The sequence below is a fragment of the Cheilinus undulatus genome, linkage group 10 (genome assembly GCF_018320785.1).
Source record: "Cheilinus undulatus linkage group 10, ASM1832078v1, whole genome shotgun sequence".
Lineage (NCBI taxonomy): Eukaryota > Metazoa > Chordata > Actinopteri > Labriformes > Labridae > Cheilinus > Cheilinus undulatus.
Genome location: NC_054874.1, coordinates 45,361,117 through 45,383,040, shown reverse-complemented (window position 1 = coordinate 45,383,040; position 21,924 = coordinate 45,361,117). Strand labels below are relative to the sequence as shown.

The window sequence follows — 21,924 nt, the reverse complement described above, 5'->3', positions numbered from 1 at the left end:
GTAAAGCACCCATTGTATTTGTCCTTATTATACTGATACAGTGGCGGCCATTTTCACAGCTCAGACATCCATCCTGGTTCTGCTCCATGACAATGAGGGTCTGAAACTCTGACTTCCCTCTTACATATTTTAGTCTCAGTCAGAGGTTCATTAGAAGACAGGAGCAGTGTGTGATGTGTAGTGAAATAAAAACATTTACACAGGGGGTGCTGATGTGAAAGCAAAAAATTTTCACTATAGTACTGGAAATGTTTGCAGCTTTTTTTTTAACATAATGCTTTCTATCTTCAGATTACGCCCCACTCGTTTTTAACTACGGTTTAAAAAAAGAAACCCTCATTAATTCATTAATCTAAACTCAGTACCCAGCCATGAATAGGGTGAAAACAGATTTAGATTTTTTTTGCAAATTTGAAACATAAAACAGAAAAAATATCACATTGACACAAGTATTCAGACTCTCAGCAAAAACACTTGAAATTGAGCCCAGATTCCCCCCATTTCTCTGATCTTTGCTAAGATGATTCTCCACCTTGCTTGGAGTCCACCTGTGCTAAATTAAATTGATTGGACATGATTTGAAAGGCACACACCTCTCTGTAGAAGGTCTCACAGCTGACCACGATATCAGAGCAAAAACCGAGCCATGAGGTCAACAGAACTGCCTGCAGAGCTCAGGGACAGGATTGTTGACAGGACTGGTGAAGGCTATAAAAAGTTCTGTTACACTGAGAGTTCCCAAGAGCACAGAGGCCTGGAAATGGAAAAGGTCTGGCACAACCAGGACTCTTTCATGAGCTGGTTGCCTTAGTAAGAGAGGTGACCAAGAACTCGATCAGTCTGACCTGAGCTCCAGAGATCCTGTGTGGAGATGGGACAAAGTTCCAGAAGGATTACCATCACTGCAGCCCTGCACTGATCTGGGTCTTATAGCAGAGTGTCTCCTCAGTGCAAAACATGAAAGTTCATTTGACGTTTGCATAAAACCCTCCATGTGAAAGCAGGTTTTGTCTTTTTGCAAAGGGTTTGAATACTTTTGTCAATGTTATGATTCAGGTTCTCATTTTTATAAATCTGCAAAACTTCCTAAAATTCTGTCTTCAGTTTGTCAGACTTTATGAATCAACTGCATTAATCATTGTTTGAGATTTACAACTTCAAATTGGCTGCCCCCAAAAGAATACCCGAATTCTTGGATGCTCGAGAGAACAGCAAAAACATCTTTTCCATCAATAAAGGCTTTCAGTGCAGTTCTTTGCTCTTCTTTTAATCAGTAAATATCTAGGGGGGATTGTGGTTCAGTAGGTAAAGTTGTCGCCTCACAATTCGGAAGGTTGTGGGTTTGATCTAACCTGACATGCCAGATTGTTGTGTTCACACATCCATCTGGTAAACCACTCATAGACAGCATTTGGGAATGGGCAAAGCCTTTGATAAAAAAACTCAGAGGGTGATTGGAAGAACGTTCTGTCTGTCACATCTTTACGGGCCAATCAGAGAAACAAACAAACACATGAAGTAGCCACTACCAAGGTGTGCTGCTACCGATAGTAAACTCCATAGAGAGCTGCATAACATGAACCATGGCGACTGTAGACATGTCAGTACTGGACTTTTGTCTGTTTTGAAAAGAAAACAACTCACTGCTGTTCTTTGTTCTTCTTTAAACAAAGAAATGTCGTCAAGTTCTGATAAACCTGACGCTTCAGCAGCATCCACGTTAATGTCTTCCGCCATAATTGGCCTCTTCTTCTCGCTGCTTGCTTACATCATGACTCTGTCACACCTGAAAGTACTGCACTTCGATGCTGATTGGTCCTGTCACTTTCTAACTGGTCCCAAACAGTTCAGATGGGAGCTTTGCAAGATGGCTTCGCCAGTGAGAAACAAGGAAACAGGTGAATCCATCTGCTTTACAGGGTTAGGTTTGATCCCCAGCTCCTGTGATCAAATGTTGATGTGTCTTTGGGCAAGACACTTAGCCCCAGTTTGCTCCCACTGCTGCGTCAGTGCATGGCTATGGAAACGCACAAATGAGATTAGCTAGCACTGATTGACAGTTTTCCATAGCAACCTCTGCCATCAGTATATAAACGTGTAAGTGAATTGGTGTGAATGGGTAGGTGTGACATGCACTGCAAAAGCGCTTTGAGTTGTCAGATGACTAAAAAAAAACGCTTCACAAGCTCAAGTCCATTCACCATTTACCAGTTCTAAAACTGCAGCTATAGCTGCATCCATGCTGATCTCTTCCCTAGCCACCATTGTTTACAGGCTTGCAGCTGCTTCAGCTAAATATCACCAGTAGCTACTCTCTCTTTCTCCTTCAAAGATGCTGATTGGTCCAGTTATTCTGTGACTGGGAACATGTTTTTTAGCTTTGAGCTTTGAAAGATGAAGCCACCTGATGATGGACACAGAATCTGACCAATCTACATACTTTGTCAGGTCACCAATGTGCAGCTAAACTCATGAACAAAGGGGTCTAAAGTAGCAGCACTGTCTGCATTGTATTTTTTCTCCCTTTGAACACAGGATGCCGGAATAAAAAAGCCTTTCACAATAGAACCCTCTGATGGTTTTCTCTTTTATTTAAAGTGCATCTTCTCCGTTTGATTTCCTGGTAATCTTCTGCTGTATGTGCTGCTTTTCATGCCCCTGTGCAGCACTTTTGTCAGTAAATAACTGCTCTTGTTTGACCAGGTACCCATGACAAAGAAACACAACTCCTGCAGCTCTTATTTCTCCTCATGATCGTTTTCATCCACTTTTGTTAAACTACATGGTCTCTCCAGTGAAGGATGAAATACTTTTTGTCTATCTTGTTCTCTGAAACTCTTGACAGGTAATCTAAGCAGCCCATTGTTTTGTTTTCCTCTTTTCTCCTCTCTGTTTGGGAGGCTGAAGTGCAGCAGCAGTTCCACAAGAACCCCTTTTTAAGTGAACAAGTGCTGCTGCAGGATGTTCAGATTTTAGGGGAAGTGAGCAGGTGAATTATTGATCGTCTCTCATATTCCCTGAATGAAGAAGGTCACATTTCATCTGTTACGGTTGCTGCTTTCCTCATCAGTCATCAAGACGATCCTTTATGAATAAAAGGCCCATAGTAACTTAAGAATAAAGAGACAATAAAGGGAATTCTCATGAAATGCTGCATGTCTGTCTGCAGAAGGAGCCTCTGGACGACTCCGGCTGGACCATTAAGAACGTCCTGTCCATGCCTATCGTCAACAAAAAAGAGGAGATCGTGGGTGTGGCCACGTTCTATAATAGGAAAGATGGGAAACCCTTTGATGAAATGGATGAAACACTGATGGAGGTAAGGGCTGCATTTGTGTGTGTTTGTGTGTGTGTTGCGGCACTGAGTCACTGGTTTATAAATACACTCAGGCCATTCAGAGCGTCTGCATTATTTATCTCTGGGCCCGGAGGCTTTTTACTGAAGTTCCTCTCCCTGCCTCGCTGCTCAGAATGCAGTTTAAATACACAACATGACAGTTTGATCCTCTGCTGCTCTGAAAATCAAAGGATCATTTTATTTCAACTAATACACAGTGCTTAAATTTATTAGACCACCACCCAAAGTAAGGTTTATGCCACAGCTGCCCTAAATTAACAGCATTGGTAATTACCAAAATCTTTTTTTATGTTTCTGCAATGGTTAATACACCAATATGTAGAAGCTCTTTAACCCAAATGATATTTCTAATGCTAAAATATCAAATTTGGCTCAAATTTGGGTATTAAAAGGTGAATTCAGTTTAAAATCTCTCACTCCTGTTCAAAATGGTAAACATGGAGAGCTCACTGAAAATGAAAGAGTCCGCATTAAAGCACTTCATCGAAATATTTATGTTTTCTCGTTTTTATGACAGGTGGTCTAATAAATTTGTTAAGCACTATATGTGATATGGTGTTATTTTTAGAGCAGTGCCACCTTTTTGATTTCACCTAAATCAACTCCAGAGAGCTTTCAGATGGCGGGTTTTTTCATGAAGTGTTTGGCAGTGATCACAAAACAAAGATGCAATTACTTTAAACACATGTGAGGTACTTAAACTCTAAATTTATAACATACTGCAGAGTATTCCTGACTATTTCTTCTATAGATGTCAAATGATCAACTACCTTCAATGACTTTTGATTGCTTCATTTTAATAGTTGATTGCAATTAATCATTTTTCATCTTATGTTTAAAATAAGATTATTTTTCAATACAAAACTTACATTTTTTCAGACTTTATGAGAAACGTGAAGCGTTTCTCCCATCAAAACACACATTAATGCAAATAAATGTATTTTATAATCTTGGCATTATGAGATATAATGGGATATTATGATGCAATATTATGAGTCCTGCACTGCTACAGTGGTGTGGTCAGCAACCATCACTACAAGTGCTTTAACACCTCACCTGCTTGGTCACCACCAATGCGTAGGTGACCACTGAACTCTGGGCGGACCAAACAACCAGGGCGAGACCCCTTGAAAGGTGGGAATCTGCTTCCATTTGTACTCCAGTGTGGTTCATTTGTGGTGAGAACACAAACCGACCTCAATCCAGTCTGATTCAGGAAATGTTGAGCTTTTTTGGACTATATCAGCTAACATGACATGTCAGATCGTCTGTTTCATATCTCCATTACATGCATATTCACTGTATTGCCAAAAGTATTCGCTCACCTGCCTTGACTCGCATGTGAATTTAGGTGACATTCCATTCTTAATCCATAGGGTTTAATATGACGTTGGTCCACCCTTTGCAGCTATAACAGCTTCAACTCTTCTGGGCTTTCCACAAGGTTTAGGAGTGTGTTTATGGGAATTTTTGACCATTCTTCAATGTGGAATATTTAGGAGTGAGGAAATTACACCACTGGACTTACTGCACAGGTGGCATCCTATCACTCCATGCTAGAATTCACTAACCCTGAGACCCATTCTTTCACAAATGTTTGTAGAAACAGTATGCATGCCTAGGTGCTTGATTTTATACACCTGTGGCCATGGAAGTGATTGGAACACCTGCTTTCAATTATTTGGATGGATGAGTAAATACTTTTAGCAATATAGTGTTTTTCACATTCAGCTCCCACACAAAGTGTCTAGGAAGGGAAGGCCTTTTCCAAAAGTTATTGGAAGGTGATTGGTCAAAAGTTTTGTCTGTGATATTAATGACAGGCCAAACAGAGCACCAAGACACAATGAGGTTGTATTCTTGAGCTTCTCAGAAAATAGATTCAATGCCAAGGCCGGTCGGGAGCCATGCAGAGTCATTGCAAATGGCTTTCAGTACAACTAATCCCACCCATAACTACTGTAGCGCCTCGTTCTCCTTAAACGATGCTGATTGGTCTGAACTATGATTGGAACTTTGTAGATGGATTTACCTGATGACTGAGATGGAGTCTGGCAAATCCATCTGCTTTGCAACATTACAAATCAGGTAGCCGTAATGACAGAAATATTTGTTAAAACCAACAAAAAGACCTGACAGAGAAACAATTGTGCTAGTGTCTTTTTTTCTTTCTCTCATAAGGCTGCTGTCTCTAAGGAAATGGACATAAATCATTTCCAGTGCATAACCTTCATTAGGATTTATGTTTATTGGTTTACTTTTGGTAAAAATAACTTGATTCGAGATGAACTAATGAATGCACACACTGTTCATTCAGCCCTTCTGCCCCTTTGACGACAAAGGACAGACACACACAGACTGGTCATGGTGCTGAAGTTCTCATCCTGTTTGAGGGTCAGAACTCTCTGGAACATGGGGTCCCATGTTTCAGGTTATACTATTGTAAGCTTTGTTTTGTTTTTGCACCAATGTCAGTGCACTTGTTGCAGTAAATACTTTTAATTTTTGGTACTTTAAAGTGTTTTTGTTTTCTGATAATATAGCTGGGTATTTTGGTAAAAAAAGTGGATATAGTAATACAGAAAAATAATGTTAATGTGTCAGTAATTATTGATGTTTTTCAGTGTATGAGGTGATGTATTTTGCATTTAGCACATGTGTGCGTCTGTTTCTTTCCCTTTATTTCTTTCTTCTCTTTCAAATGAGCATTATCAAAGCTAACAGGCTGAAATAGAAACCTCTACTGACTGGAGCTTTTGTGTGGAAATCCCTTTAGTTCCTCACACATATTTGGGATAAGTAGGGTCTGATTCATTAAAACATCAACCTCATGTATGATCATGAACCTTTTGGACATTTTCCTTTCCAGAATCCCCCAAAATTCACTCAATTTCAAAGAAATTACCTAAAATTTTTATGAAAATTGTTAGACATATTTTCAAAGTATCTGATAAAAAGTCCCCCAAAATGCCTTTGAATGGTCCTCAAATATTTCAGTGAACATTATCATAAGCCTTGCAAATTTCATGGAATTTCCTGAAAAACTTCTGCCTGAAATTTCTTAGCAAATTTACAGACATATTCTTCGAAATTCCATGGAAATGAATGAAACATCCAAATGTTCAAACTAATTCCCTGAAATTTCTATAAAAATTGCTAAAAATGTTGAATGATAACCCTCATCCTCAAATTCATTATCCAATTCCTTAAATTTACAAATAAATTTCCCCAAATTTTCCATAAAGATGCAATAAAAGCTCAAAGTTATTCCTCCAGTGAAACTCACCAAAATATGCAAAAATATACTCTTAATCTCCTTGAAATCTTTGATCATTTCCAAGCAAATTCGATAAAATATCCAAAGAGCAAATTATCCCAAGATTTCAAAAATACTTAAACTTCAATGGAAATTCTGAACAATTATCTCAAAAATCCTAAAAGCAGAAATTATGACTGTGTTGAGGGAAAGCCTAAATGTAATGTCCTCATATTTGCATGCAACTAAATGACTGAATCTTTCAAAATAAAAGAGACAAAAGGATAACGTTTTATGTCTAGGAGGAAGCAGTTATCTTTCAGGTAGATAAATCAGTCCTTTTCAAGGGGTGACACTGTACAGAAATTAACCAGCAGGATGGTATGTTTGAATATCTTTTCTCATTGTGTTGATGCTCCTTTAATTCATGCAGAACTGACTGTGGTGATGCACTGATGCCTTCATTTGATCAAACTTCAATAAAAGCAACAAACCCACCATATCTTTGTCTGTCTCTCCCTTACTCTTGCTTCCAGTCTCTGACCCAGTTCCTTGGCTGGTCCATGCTGAACCCTGACACCTACGATAAGATGAACAAGCTGGAGAACAGGAAGGACATCTACCAGGACATGGTTATGTACCACGTGAAGTGTCGCAAGGATGAAATCCAGCAGATTCTGGTTAGTGAATAAATCACGTTCATTACATAATCTCCTACTGTGAGGATAAATCTTTCATCAGAACTCCTGTTAAGGCTTTTAGATCGAAGCTGCCATGCAGATAATGTTTGGTTTTGTTGCTTTGCACAATGAATTTTTGCTAGAATTTTCCAAACGTTCAAAAATTCAAAATTACAGATCAGATTTAAGGTTCATGACTGCAGTCCTTATCAGTTTTATACAAGACAAATACTCAGTGGAAGAAAAAAAAAAACTATTTTGCTTGATAAAAAAAACTGTATGTTTATAGATGAAAACAGTGCTTATGTAGGGTTGGACAGACTTTTTGCTGCCAAAGTTACTGTTAATGGACATCAGTTAGGTTGGCTCGAAAATATGATATGAAGAGCTAACTTTATGTGAATCCAAAAATGTAAATAAAGTAAAAAAAGAAAAGCCAGTGAAAATGCATCTGAAGTAAACAGAGGAAAACTATGCGGAACAGTCGGAGTTCAACACGAATAGTATTCCCACCCTGCAGCACATTTCTTTTCCTTTGATATTTGCTCAAGATAAAACAAAAGCGCTGCGTCTCAAAGCAGTCTGTTGATGTGGATGATATGAAGAGGAGGTGAGCATCGTTCATAATCTGAAATAAGCTGTCAGGTTTTCTATGAGGTGATTTGTCAGTGGACAGAGAGAGACGGAGAGGACAAAGGCAGAGAGATGACACAGGTTGACCTCAGATCAGGAGTCAGCTGATTGATGCTGAAGCGTTTCATCCAAGGTGAGCGTTGATGATGTGTGTGTTTCCTGCAGAACACCAGGGAGAGATGGGGGAAGGAGCCCGACGAGTGCGAAGAGGAGGAGCTCCAAGAGATCCTGGTAAATAACAACAAACATCCAGCCTGAAAATAGCCTGAAATCAACATCTATTATCCACCCAAAAAGAACTACATTTCCCCTGATGCAACAGGGCAGTGTGAGGAGAAACTATAGTTAAGGACAAGCTTTGCTTGCATCTATTGCACAGATTTAATCTATGCCCTCTTACTTACTCCCCTCTTCCAAAATCTGCACTCAACATACTGAATTGTATAATAGTGTGTTGGTTGGAGCTAAAACTGTTTGCACACACATCTGTCTCTCTCTGTCCACAGTCAGAGGTCCTTCCAAACTCTAAGAAAGCTGAAATCTTTGAGTTTCACTTCTGCGACTTTGAGCACAGTGAACTGGACCTGGTGAAATGTGGCATCAAGATGTACTACGAGCTGAAGGTGGTGGACAAGTTCCACATTCCCAGAGAGGTCAGTGGTCACTTCTATTTCATTCAGTTTATTTCTAACATTTTAAATTAACAAATATAAATCAAACCATGAAGAGCCTGCTTTCTGTTAAGACTGTAGAAGTAATATCTCCTGAAAAGGATGTAGGAGGAAGTCAGAAGCATGTCTATTCTCCCCTGAATGTTGCTTTACATTTTGACTCATTTTCAGCTGTAGATTTAAAAATTAAGATGTTTTCAGGGAGCTCCAATATCATGCCATTTAGAATTTACAAAGTTGGAGGCTCCTGCCAGGCTGAGGTGGGACACACATAAACACTGCAAGCATGAGATAGATTTGGAAAGTATACAGCTGTTAGAAATGCAAAATAAGTTCTGCCAAAACACACAAGCATGCACAGCCTCCTCACTGGATGTGCAGCCAGGAGATCTGTGAGTGAGTATTTGGGAGAGAAATGCACCATATCATTGTTGTCTCTGACCCTGTCAGCTTTACTGTAACATTTGTAGAACACTTCTCACATTGTAATTAATTGTTTTGTCTTTTTGCTTGTTGACTGTCTATATAATCTTGATGACAGTGGAAATAAGGAAAGCTAAATGACCTTTTGAGAATGTTTGAAATGGCATTAAATGAATTGATTTCTCTGAAGAGAAAAGGAATTTAGAAGTGAATAGAAAAGAAAGACTAGAAATAAACCTAAGATACTGTATCAACTGCTTTTGTATGTAAATGATGCATGCATGCATGCAAGGCTGTCCATGAGGGGGGATAAAGGGGAGAAGTTGAGAAAATCACAGTCCATTGTTAAGTTATGCTATGATAACCATATTTAATTTTGAACCTGAATGACCATCTCTCTTACAAAAGCAGCAAAATGAACTTCATTGTTGCTGTAGGAAAATATAGCCTAATTAAAAGGTAAACACATTTTCTTAAAGGTTACATATTATGCAAAACACACTTTTTTCAGGCTTCTGTAATAAAAAATATGTGCCCCTGGCCTGTCCACAATCCCCCCAGGAATTAGACCCCCCCCCCACCCACACACACACACACACCTTTCAGAAGATGTGTGCATTTTCCCCTCATGTTGTCATGTGGGGAGTTAGCTCCGCCCCTAGGTTTGGTTGACCCTCCTTGCTTGGAAGACAGTTCTGCCCTCCTCTCCTGGATCAAGAAGGGTCTAGCTGCAGCCGCAGCCACTACAAAACACGCCTCCTACAAAACACGCCCCATCGATCCATACAATAAATTAATTCTAACCCTAACCAGTGGAATTTAAACCCTAAACCTAACCCCAGGAAGCTAATTAATGAAAATAAACACCTACCCCTAATGAGCTACCCCTAAATCTAACCAGTGGAAATTAGAATGCTAAACCTAACCTAAAGCTAATTAAGGCCTATCCAAACTAATCTAAGTTAACCTTGAACTAAGCAAATAAGCACAAGTGGGCGTGTTTTGTAGGGGGCATGGTTTGTGCGGTACCCGCGGCTGCAGTTGGGTATTATTGCCTGGATCAGGAGAGCCACATCTATTAAGCCACATCAATTTCCTGAGAGGGGCGGAGTCAGGGGCAGAGTCAGAGAGCTCAGTAACATTTAAAGCCACGGACACAGAAACAACTCGTTCTGAGCAGGGTTTATAGACATGCAAAAATCCAATACTGGGGTGTTTTTTCAGCAATAAACTTCACAGGCATGTTTTGGAGACCTCTGAAACTGATATAAACTTGTCTTAAACTGGTAAAATATGTGACCTTTTAACCTGAAATTCACTCTTATCCACAGTAATAATGTTCATGTGCAAACTGAATAAATATTTGGGAAGTAATGTCAGACTTCAGCCATGATGTGCAATGTCAGGATGCCAGAGAATAAAGTACAAGTTAACTTCAATAATTTTAAGGGGGAAAATAATGAAATAACTGGGGAAAAGGTAAAAATTAGTTAAAAGATGCAAAGAAGGCAAAAAGGTGCAAAAATGAGAGGGAACCAGGTGAAAAGTGGTTTAAAAGTGGCAAAACAGGTTAAAAGAGACAAAAATGGGTCAAGAAAGGCAATGTTAGGACCCACCACATCCTTTTAAACAAACTGTGACCCAAATTTCTTGAATTTTATATCATAACCAAGTGTTTCTATGAAAAAGATAACAGTTTGGACTTCAGGTGAAATACAGACATTTATGAATATTATAGAGTGAGCGTCAGCATGCGCCGCCTCCATGCTGCCTCAATAGGGAGCATTCAGTAGTCTCCTGTTGATCAGGCAGTATTTCGTAGCCTCTGGCACACCACTGGTCAATGTTATTCCACGCGATCTTGTCAGCCCCACGCAGCACAGGAGTGAGGCATCTTGCCCAGGAATGCCTCTGGCAAAATGGCGGCGGCGTTGACGTACGGCCCACTGGCCTATGCGGCATCTACTTATATTATGTCTACGGTTGTTGTTAGCTTTTTAGCAAGCCAGGAGTTGTAGTTGAGACTGAGGTCTTCTTTTTCATCTTTTTTCATGGATGGAAATTTCCAGGTCTTTCTCTCAAAGGTGTCCTGGACCATCCATCTTCTTTGTTGGCATAGGTTTCAACATATGTTGTCAACTTTATTGTGAAATAACACTACAGTTCAAAGATATAACTCAAGAGTGCTGCCAACTGCTCTGGTTGCCCGGCAGCCAATGACCCGCGGCGTTTACTGTTCTAATTTTATTGTGATACAGACATCCCCAAAACTGACCTGTTCATCCCATCAGAGGTAGGAAGGAGTTAAACTTATCACCCCCCAAAATAAAGATCAGCACATTTTCTAAAGCTTATGAAGCATAACTTTATAAAAGGGATGCAAAATTACAAGCTTAACAATCAAAAGGATGTTCAAAGGGAGTAACTGTCCCACTGCTTCACCTAACATGAAACAAAACTCTTCATCTCTGCAGAACAAAAGCCTGAATTATAATTCCATTAGGTAATGTGAGGACAACAGTTCTTGTAAAACAAAAGACCATATTATCAGGATACGACTCGTTTTATTTTAGGATACACAGAGAGAAGTGACAATTATTGGCCCAGCTTTTAGGAGTTACTCCTCTGGGGTTGTTGAGAAGTTTAAGATTAAAACACAATGCCACACTCAAGGTTGAGATGTTCTGGATTTCATCACTGATGTGATTATCTCTGACACTCTGCTGCCTCCAATCTGCAGCCAAATCGCAGCTGCGATGGTTTTTAAAATATTGCTACATATTTTGTGTGATATTGCTTTACTTCCTGCTAAAAACACACCAGACATGTCCAAAAGCCAGCAGCTACAATCAGCAGAGAAGCGTTGCTCTTGTCTCATATTGCAGAGACATTTTGTGCTGTTGTCACCAGAAAATAAATTTTACAGTTAATCAGGAAATCTCTAAGCTCAGTTCACATCACTCAGAGAAGCTGACTTTGACATGCAATTTAGCTTAGATACTGTACGGGAGCCTTTCCCAAACTTCAGTATGCTCAGCCCAAAGTTAAACCTGAAAATGTTCTGGTGCTACACAAACCTCAAACAACCATGAGATTCAAAATATTTAACCTCCATATTTTTACTTTACACAGAAAATTACCCTTTAAAAGATATTAATATTAATTGGAAAGCCTTTGCAGAGCCGAGTATAATTCACAAGGCCATAGCATTCATTATGTCTTTAACCAGGCCTCTGCAAAGTCGACTGTTTTCTTTTCCAAAATTCATCTCTTTAAACCCACTCTGTGTCCCTTTCCTATGACCCTTAAAGGCATTGATAATTTCTTATAACTGATGTGACAATGTAGTACAGAGCGTCACCAGATGATCACTAGTTAAATCGAGAGGGATCTGGCTGTAGACCACTGATCTCAGTCGTCCTCTTTTGCAGACCACTACTGTCAGAATGGAAGAGACGTAATTTGCTGGTACAATTTTTAGGACGTTTTTTCTTTTAATTGAAGTTTATTCATGAACAAAAGTCTGTTACATTCACGCAAAAACACACTGCAAAGACAAATGAAACAGAAAAGGGGTCAGCTTATGTAGCTATGTTAGCCACATAAATAATGCTACTACATTAGGACTGTGCTAAAAAAAAAAGTCACAGCAATATATTGTCCCCCACACCTTGCATATACATGAATCAATACAGATTTTGCAGAATTGTTATGGCCGTGTATGCTGTGACAGCAGCTTTAAAATAGATTTCCTACATGGTGAAGTTAACAAAAAGCCAGCACAGGGCAGCAGCCGTGAAACTCCATATTGCAACGCATGCCTCACTCAACCATAACAAGTACTTGGCCCAGGAACATGCAAGAAACCCTGACTGCAGTGTGCAGTTTGGGGCGAAGCTCAACTCTGCTCAGCGTCGACATTTCATCGGCTGAGTTGGAGCTCAACGTCAGCATACTATTGGCTGAGGCGGCGCTCAACTTCAGCATGCTATTGGCTGAATCTAGCATTTGACTCCGCCCACGAGTAAGCAGTATTTGGAAAGGTATTTACTGATTTGGAGTTTATGTAGATGGGTGGAAGAAAAATTTAGGTGTTTTTTTAGCTGATTAGGAGTTATTTTTTGGGAGAGTATGGGAGAGACAGAAACGAGGTTTCAGCTGTTTGTGGATGAGGGGAGAGAGAAGGAGGACAGCTGGATATGGTCTGGAGTAGAGGATTGTTTGTAGACAAGACACTTTTGTATGAAAGTCAGTCGTGCCCTCGACCAGTCTTTTGAACTGGAAGAGGCTGATGGTGACGATATTTCCTCCTCCTCATCATCTGACGATGAGAGTGAAGCTCAGGAACGTCAAGCATTGCCCGAACTGCACTCTGCAGTCAGGGGCTTCTCAGACTGAAAACGATTGGTTTATGTAACATTGAGATGGGTGGAGTCAAACCTTGGGCCCGCCCCAAACGTTAAGTGCTGCCCGAACTGCACACTGCATTCAGGGGCTTCTTGGAACATGGATCACGTGTTTATCTGCAGCCAGTAGGCTAAAAACAGAGATAGTGGATTATTTCAGGTGTCTTAAAACAACAGGAATACTGCAGGAATACCAATCTACAATGATACATAACACCAGGCAGTTAGCAGATAGCAGCAACGGCTAGCTCACCGGGCTAATCAGTGTGCCATCCCAACCAGCACTGAATGATGCTTTAAGCTCAGTTTCCAATAACTTCTGATCAGTAGATCATAAGCAGCACTTCATGCTTTGTTTGTAAAGATATGAGCCACACAGCAGTGATGATTTCAGCTTCAGGCAGCTGCTGCAGGCAGTGTTAACACTGTCTAATCCTCACTCATGCAGATGCAGGAACAGTGGTGCCATTTTATGCAGAAGTAAAGCAAAAAGTCATTCTTACAAGTTAAAGTGGGCTTATAATTAAGTAAAGCTGGAATATCATATGAAAAATATGATGAATAACAGCAAGAGAGACTAAAGAGGGAGATATTTTAAGTTATTTATCCCTGTATTTGCATTTATTGATAGCCAAGTGATTATAATTAGACTAATTTGATTTACTTTGGTCTCTGAAAATCAGCATTGAATTGTTTTAAAGTGTAAAAATCTTTAATCTATATCCTGTCTGTTATCCTCTACTATAAAGAAGAGCAGCTGTGGTGAATTCAGTGTAGGGACTGTTTATTAGTTCATGTTTATTACCTCAAATCAACATGTATCATGATACATATTGTATCATATCATGCCATCTGTGTCATGATATGTGATTGTGAGGCCAGTGAACATATCCAGCTCTTGACTCCATTAGCAAATGTAGCAATGTCAGCTTTAGCAGACGTAACTAAAGCTAACGTGGCTATGTTAGACTCAGCTGCATCAGCTTTAGCCTTAGCTACTTTAGCTGTGTTAGTGTTTTCATGGAGGACTAGCTTCTAATCATTACCTTAACCACTAACTTAAGAGGTTTTTAAGGATTTTTTTAATACGGTCTCCAAGAGGCCATGCCCCATATTACCTTAACTGCCTGGTTCTCAACCTGGGGTCTGAGACCCCCTTAGGGGGGAGATCTCAAGGGGTTGTGAGGCTCTGTCTGCTTTGAGGTTGTTAAAGTTAGAGTACATATTAACAGAAATCATGGTTTAACCCTTATAAATAATTCATACAATGGTTAAAATTATTTATGTTTAGGGCTACTTTGTTTCTGTCGCTCCTGGGGGGAGGGGCTTACGTTTTCTTGGATGCAAGTAGTGGGGGCTCAAAAGAAAAGAGGTTGGGAACCACTACCCTAACCTGACCAGAAGTTTAATCCAATCTTATTTTGAAAGTTTTGCATGTTCTTTGACAGAGGCAGTGTCTCACAGTAGTGGTCTTGCAAGTGGGGATGGCTGAGATCTGCAGTCTGCAGCTGGACTCTCATGGTTTAACCATGACACTACTTCTGTACATCGTACCAAATAAATGATAGAAAGCTGTCATAGATGTCAATCAATCTGGGAATTAGTATTATTTTATTATCATTTACAATATTATTTCAATTTTTTTCAAACTATGTTTATGGCCACCTTTGATACCCCAGCCCACACTTTGGGAAGCACTGCCATGAGGGTCTAATCTTATGGACTGGAGTGCTCATAAATCTGCTTTTCTTGACCAAATGAAAAAAAAAATATTCCTTTAAAAAAGATGTAAGTTATTGTCAAATGGAAAGTATTTTTCAAAAGATAAAGTTACGCTTATCTCTTAGTGCATCAAAGGCAATTTCCATTATGTGTTACCAGCAAGCTAAACTAAGATGTACATACTAAAATATTGTAAGTGGTGAAGTTCATTTAAGTATTTTTTTAATTTCTAAGCTTGATTTGAATACATAAACCTGCTTGTTGTCCAGGTCCTGGTGAGGTTCATGTTCTCGCTCAGTAAAGGCTACAGGAGGATCACCTACCACAACTGGAGGCACGGCTTCAACGTCGGACAGACCATGTTCACCCTGCTCATGGTTAGACACACCTCCCTCCCTCTCCTCCCATTCTTCCTCTTTCCCAGTAAACCTACTCTGAATCTCTTCGTCCTCTTCATCTCTCCTCATCTTTCATCCTCCCCCTCCTCCTCTTCTCCGTGACTCCAAGTAATGATCATTATTTCTCCTCCTCTTTCATTCCCCGTTGTCATGGGGAATTTACTGTATATGTGATCATGCCTGCTGGTGTGTGTTTGTTTGTGTGTAGGTGAGAGAGATAATGAAGTGTATCTTTAAATGAAAGGTGAGTCAGAGTTGCTTGAACTGGCCATTAATAAGGAAACCAGTGTGTGCTGTTGCTGTTTGTATTCAAACAGACCCTACTGGGGGATGTGGCGGTGATATTTGTTTACTCAGTGAATCATGAATGACTAACTACCCGTCTGTGTACAACTGACCCCATGACTAAAATTAATCTCCTCTGTTTATCTCACTCCCATGTTTGTTTTTGTTTATCTTGTTAGACAGGTGATCTGAAGCGTTACTACACAGACCTGGAGTGTATGGCCATGGTGACTGCCGGCTTCTGCCACGATATCGACCACAGAGGAACCAACAACCTTTACCAGATGAAGTAAGAGCTACGGGCGGGAGAAGAGGGGAGTCTTGGGGGTTTTATCATGTCATAATCAATTTAAAGTGACAAATAAACATGACAGAGCAGCAGGGTCAAGACCCAGACAGCACACAAACATAGCACTGATGTCAGCCTGACTTTTAAAGTAACATCGCCAAGATGTCCCAGGGAGAGCATTTGCTGGATACCAATATGTTGCCGAGACATCTGCATTTAATCTAAAATTACCACCACATGACGTCTGAACGATTAAAGCTGTAGCGCCAGGGTACTCTGCAGATGCAACTTCAGTTATGTAACCTTTTTTTATTTAGGTCAGACTTTTAAGATTACACAGATTCTTCTTCTTCTTCTTCTTCTTCTTCTTCTCCTCCTCCTCCTCCTCCTCTCTTAACAGTGGTGGCAAATACCTTCAGTGCATAACCACCACCCTCTGGTCCTGAATGCACGACGGGATCGGCTAGCCGACCCCAAACCGGCCTTGCTGAGACATTTAATGAGCTGGGAAAATACAGCCTTTTCGGCCAATGCTTGTCAGACATTAGAAATTGCGGGCCAACGTGCTTCTCTAAGGTCGACATCAGCGAGACGTACGTGTGCTGTCTGGGAAGTGTCTGCTCACTGGACAAAACTTTTAATGAACATCTATTTCCTCGTGATTAATTTTTGTCACAAAAACAGATATTTACACATCTAATAGTTAAGTTAGTTAAGATTCAATGTAGGTTAAAAAAAACAGTCATTAAAAACAGGATTCTTGCAGCTGATCATCGTCACTGGTGACCTATGGGTGGGATCAGCCAATCGGCTTTGTAATGTACCAGACCTCCTACAGGTGATGGAGTAAACTGATAACAACAGAGTAGAAAAAAAGCCTCCCCCTTCTAGAAAATAGAGGCCTCGCCTGTTTTTTCCTTGAGCCATTTGTGTCTCTCAGCCAAAAGAAAATTTGAAGTAGAGGGCCTTATATACCTAGCTTTAGCAGATACAGTCCTATGCATTAGTTTTAGGTATGCAGGGCACCAAAGATTCACTGAGGGGCCCACTACCTTGGACTATAGGGGGCAAGAGTCTGTTTTGTCTGGGCCTTTCACCCCTGGTAACATGCCCGGTGGTTTTTGGGCCCTTGGGACATCCACAGCACAATTAGGGGCTTGTGGCGACCCTACTTCCTGCCTGGGTGATACCCTAGGATGTGCTTCCTCACCACATCCTGCCCTGACTCCACCCTAAAGGTGTTATTTTTTCTACAGATTATTTTCCCATGCCCCTGGTTACATGCAAAGACATCCAGAGCACCACCAGGGTTGTCATTTCTCCATCCTACCCAATGGTACCCTCAGGCGGGTTTACCTGCCACATCTATGCTTTAATTCAGCCTCAGTTTTTGACCCAAACATGCCTAAAAGTTCTTCACAGTACTTTCTGTATGTCCACTTTAGTAGAATGTTTGCATTCTCTTTCTTGATGACCGTGATGAAGGCCACAAGCTGAAACATGTCTGCTGACAAAGCTGTTCTCTAAACCTCAACTGTTAATGAAGCTGTCTGTTTTCACACTGGTAGAATATATCACAAGGAAGATAAACACAGTACAAGTGTACTTCTGGTTTTTACCTTTCAAAGTAAAAGCCCAGTTTAGCATTTCTGTGGAGAAACCCCATTCATTTCTACAGGATGCTTTTAATCTGAAATTTTCCTGGTTCAGTTTGGCTATTCTATGACTCGCCTCACTTGTAGGAAGAATTATTAAGGTTAACTTATGAAGAAAGACATGGCTGTGAGACAGTGTTGATTATTCGCAGCTACTTTTAAATAATGTCCGAGTCTTTGTCTTTAGATGAAATGTCTTTTAGTTTTAGTCACATTTATGTCATTACTACTCCTTAGTTTTAGTCTAGTTTTAGTCGACAAATACATTTTAGTCTAGTTTTAGTCCATAAAAAGTCCTCACATTTTAGTCTTTAGTCCAAGCATTTACTTTCTTGCCTAGATCTGGTACCAAATCATGGATGTGTGTTCTCTGAACTCTGCCAAACCTGGGGTCCCTGCTTTCTACAGCTGAGAGGCAGAATAGATACAGATGCATTGTATTTTGACAGATTTACCCACAGTGGAGAAATATTGATTTTGAAAGTCCGATGAAAACTAAATTACATTTTAGTCTAGTTTTAGTCATCTTTATGAAAACTAAACTTACTTTTTGTCAGTTTTAGTCATCACAGACCTATTTTTGTTAGTCTTTGTGTAGTTTTTGTCAAGGCTGTCGACGAACATTTTTAGTTATAGTTTTAGTCAACAAAATCAACGCTGCTGTGAGACAAAACCAACATGCATCATACACTGGTATGATGGTACATGCCAGGGCAGACACAAAGGCAGCTGAACACAGAAAAATATGCAGCCAGTCTGAAACTGTTGTTGTTGTCATTTTACCAACTGCACCTGAAACACATCATTATCCACTAATGCAAGCTAAGATGCTAACAGCATGACTCTCTGAGATTAGTGTTGTCATATACCACAAGAAGAGACACAGGTTATAAAAAGTTAAATAACTTTTGAACCATAAATCTGGTTTCTTACTTTTTCCCCCTATGGAATCCCTTCATTTTGCCATTCTAATGATGCTATCCATGCCTCTGTAGCCCGTACTGAGGCTTAACTAGCAAGCCTGGAACTTGGGTGCCTTTCTGGGGTTTTCAAAGAGTAAATCCATGCCAGTAACTCTGGTTCTAAACTCCTTTTAATCCATTTTCCAGTCATTTTTGCAGCTAGTAGCTAATGCTGTCCACCATATTCTCTGTTTTGTATCCCACGGTGACTGGGTTTTGGCAACCAATGGGATGGGGATTGTTCTTTCATCGTGCTGTACTTTGTCAAACTGTGAACGTATATCCTAGAGGAGAAGACCAGACATAGAACAGGATGGGGGGGTCAGAGAACCTGTAATGTGGCCCTCTGTGTTACTCTAGACTGGAGCTGCTTTGAATAATGGCTCAAATGGAGCTACATTTGAAGACTTTTTTTTCACAGAATGATTTTTTTGTCACTTTTTGGTCTCCAAGAGATGGGAGAACAAGTTTGTGCAAAAAAAGTTTTTGACATTATTGCTTACTGTTTGTCAAACATGAAAAATCTCAGGGTTTTACTTTCTGTTCAGCTTTTCTAAATGCTATTTGAATAAAGATGAACTTCACCCTTTTAGTCGCCCTTTTTTGGAGTATAAAACAGAAACCAAACTACAAGCAGCACTGACCTACTAATGGTGAGGTATCATAACATGAAAACTGACATATCATGTCAAAGTAAGATGATAAACTGAAGAGAAAAAAAACAATGACAGACAGTTAAGAAGCATAAAAGTATTCTTTTCTTTCCTGCTAGCTGCAGACATGACCTATTTTCTGTCATGTTGGCAATCGTCTGTTTGGTATTTCTGAGAGTGTTTAATTGACTCAAAGTGACATCAGCCACTCCTCCCATGTACGGACGAGCTGACCTCAGCTCTTTAGGTGAAGGTAACATCACACACAGAGAACATCAATGAGCTGATATTGACCAGATACACCTCCAGCTGCTCTGTTCCACCTGCTGATTGATGAGCTAATGAGAGCCGCCATTAGCCGCAGACACAGCAGGCCAGGCCCACCCCGGGTTCAACATGCATGATTTATCACAGCAGAACCTCCCCAACATGCTCTGTGTCTGTGTGTTCCTAGGTCTGGTAATCCTCTGGCCAAACTTCACGGCTCCTCCATCTTGGAAAGACACCATCTGGAGTTTGGGAAGACGCTGCTGAGAGATGAGGTATGCTGCAGTTCATCAAACGCACACGCATGCATACAGGAGTGGGCAATAAATATAAGGAAGTGGAAGCTGACACACACTTACCTAGCACCTCTCAAGTTTCCCCCTGTTGCTTTGTGAAAAAAGCCATTGTTTCTTTTCGTTTGTAATGAAGCCTTGCCTTACTTCTAGGACCCAAATGGTCTTCTAAGCCTGATTTGTGTGTCAACATCAATAAAAGCTGAAGATGTAAACAAATTTCTCAAATTTCTCAAATTTACATGCCAACATCCAAAAGTACCGAATATTGGCAAATAATTCATGTTTCTCAGTGGCTGAACATATGCAAAAAATGTCCCCCTGTTCTCTACCTACACTGATTTAGCTCTCTTCTCTTTACTGCAATGATTTCAGTATAATCAAATGCTGCTCAGTATTTTTCAGCTCCAGTTCCATTATAATATGCAAAGTTTCAGTTGCCATGGTTTCCTGTTCACAAACAAGGAGAGAAAATGTTGTGGGACCAAAATCTGGCATTTTAACTAGCAAAGAAATCACACTGCTGCCTAATGTTAAGGCAGAGAATTGCATCTTTTTTGTGTACTGGTCCTTTTTGAGTAGTTTTTATGAGCAGTAACTTTGCTTACCTTGAACTATATTTTGGAGAAAATGTTGTAATTCACTTTATTTTAAATAGAAGAAGGTTGTGTGCTCTCTCCATATGAAATAAGATATGACATAATATGATACGGCAGGATATGATATGATATGACACGACAAAATACAGTACTATACAACATGATACAACACAATTTGAGACAAACACAACAAACCAATATGATATTAAATGATACAACATGATATGATAAGCTACCATACAATATGATATGACAAGAGACGAGGCAATATCTTACGGCGCAATACAATACATCACAACACAATACGACATAATACAGTTTTATATGAGGCAATACCAGACAACTGGATATAATACAATGTGATTTATGATATGAAAAATTACAGCATGACAATACGACATGATATGGTACTATACAACACAACACAGTACGAAATGATGGGATACTAGGGCTGCATAGAGTAGTCGACTAGTCAACCAGCTGACTTTATGGCTGTGACTCTTTTTGCTTGAAGTCAACTAGTCATGCATCACAAGATTAGGCATTTACAATGCCTAAAGTGTAGCACTTCTTATTGATTTATGTAAGATTTTTGGCACTGTAGACCACAGTTTACTGATAAATGTGCTTCATCACATGGGCTTGTGAGCAAGCAGCATCGTGGTCTGCCAACTTTTTGATTGGCAATGTGTTCAGATAAATGAATTTGTGTCTTCTTTTCTGGAGGTCACTTTTAGGACCTATTTTATTCTCTATTCATGTCAGCAATTTATGGGAAAACTTGTCAAATGCCTCATATTATTTTAAGCAGATGACACCATTATAATTATTTTTTGTTGTTAATTAATTTTGCAGGCCTTTGAGTTTTTAATCTGCTTTAAGTGTTTTTGAGTCTTGTCTGCAAAAACTTAACATGGTCTAAAATGCTGGTAAAACAAAACTCATGGTCAATACAAGTTCAAATACAAGTAAGTTACTTGGGAGCATCCCATCAATTTTTTAAAACACAAGACTGATCTAGTCTCAACACTATAAATATCTGTGTGATCTGAGCAATACTTATGTTTTTAGAGGGCATTTTGTAGGTGGCCTTAGGTCAAAATTGGTTAAATAAAGGCTAAATTAACATAAAATGAAGCAATGAACACCAACAAGATGGAAAGTAAGGCAGATAATGTGCCACTCTAGAAATCTACTAACAGTCCATCAGTTTTTCTTTTCCTGTTTTTTTTTTTTTGTAAATTCTATATATGGATTATGATTTGCAGAATTTATATATGTAATTGGTTATTTTAAACCATTGACTTCTCCTTTAGATTCATTCATGATTTAATCAATGACTAGTCGAAGTCGAGTCGACTTTTATCACGAAAG

At 39.7% G+C, this 21,924-nt stretch overlaps 1 protein-coding gene across 4 annotated transcripts in view; it reads left to right on the top strand.

Annotated features, from left to right (window-relative positions):
• pde6a (phosphodiesterase 6A, cGMP-specific, rod, alpha) overlaps positions 1 to 21,924 on the top strand; it is a 106,140-nt gene that overhangs the window by 33,337 nt on the left and 50,879 nt on the right. For all 4 annotated transcript variants that reach the window (XM_041797478.1, XM_041797480.1, XM_041797479.1 and 1 more), the window contains exons 11-17: positions 3,170 to 3,319; positions 7,151 to 7,294; positions 8,093 to 8,158; positions 8,434 to 8,580; positions 15,419 to 15,526; positions 16,012 to 16,121; positions 19,846 to 19,933. In XM_041797478.1, the coding sequence (XP_041653412.1) occupies positions 3,170 to 3,319; positions 7,151 to 7,294; positions 8,093 to 8,158; positions 8,434 to 8,580; positions 15,419 to 15,526; positions 16,012 to 16,121; positions 19,846 to 19,933 (813 nt within the window). The remainder of the gene's footprint in view (positions 1 to 3,169; positions 3,320 to 7,150; positions 7,295 to 8,092; positions 8,159 to 8,433; positions 8,581 to 15,418; positions 15,527 to 16,011; positions 16,122 to 19,845; positions 19,934 to 21,924) is intronic.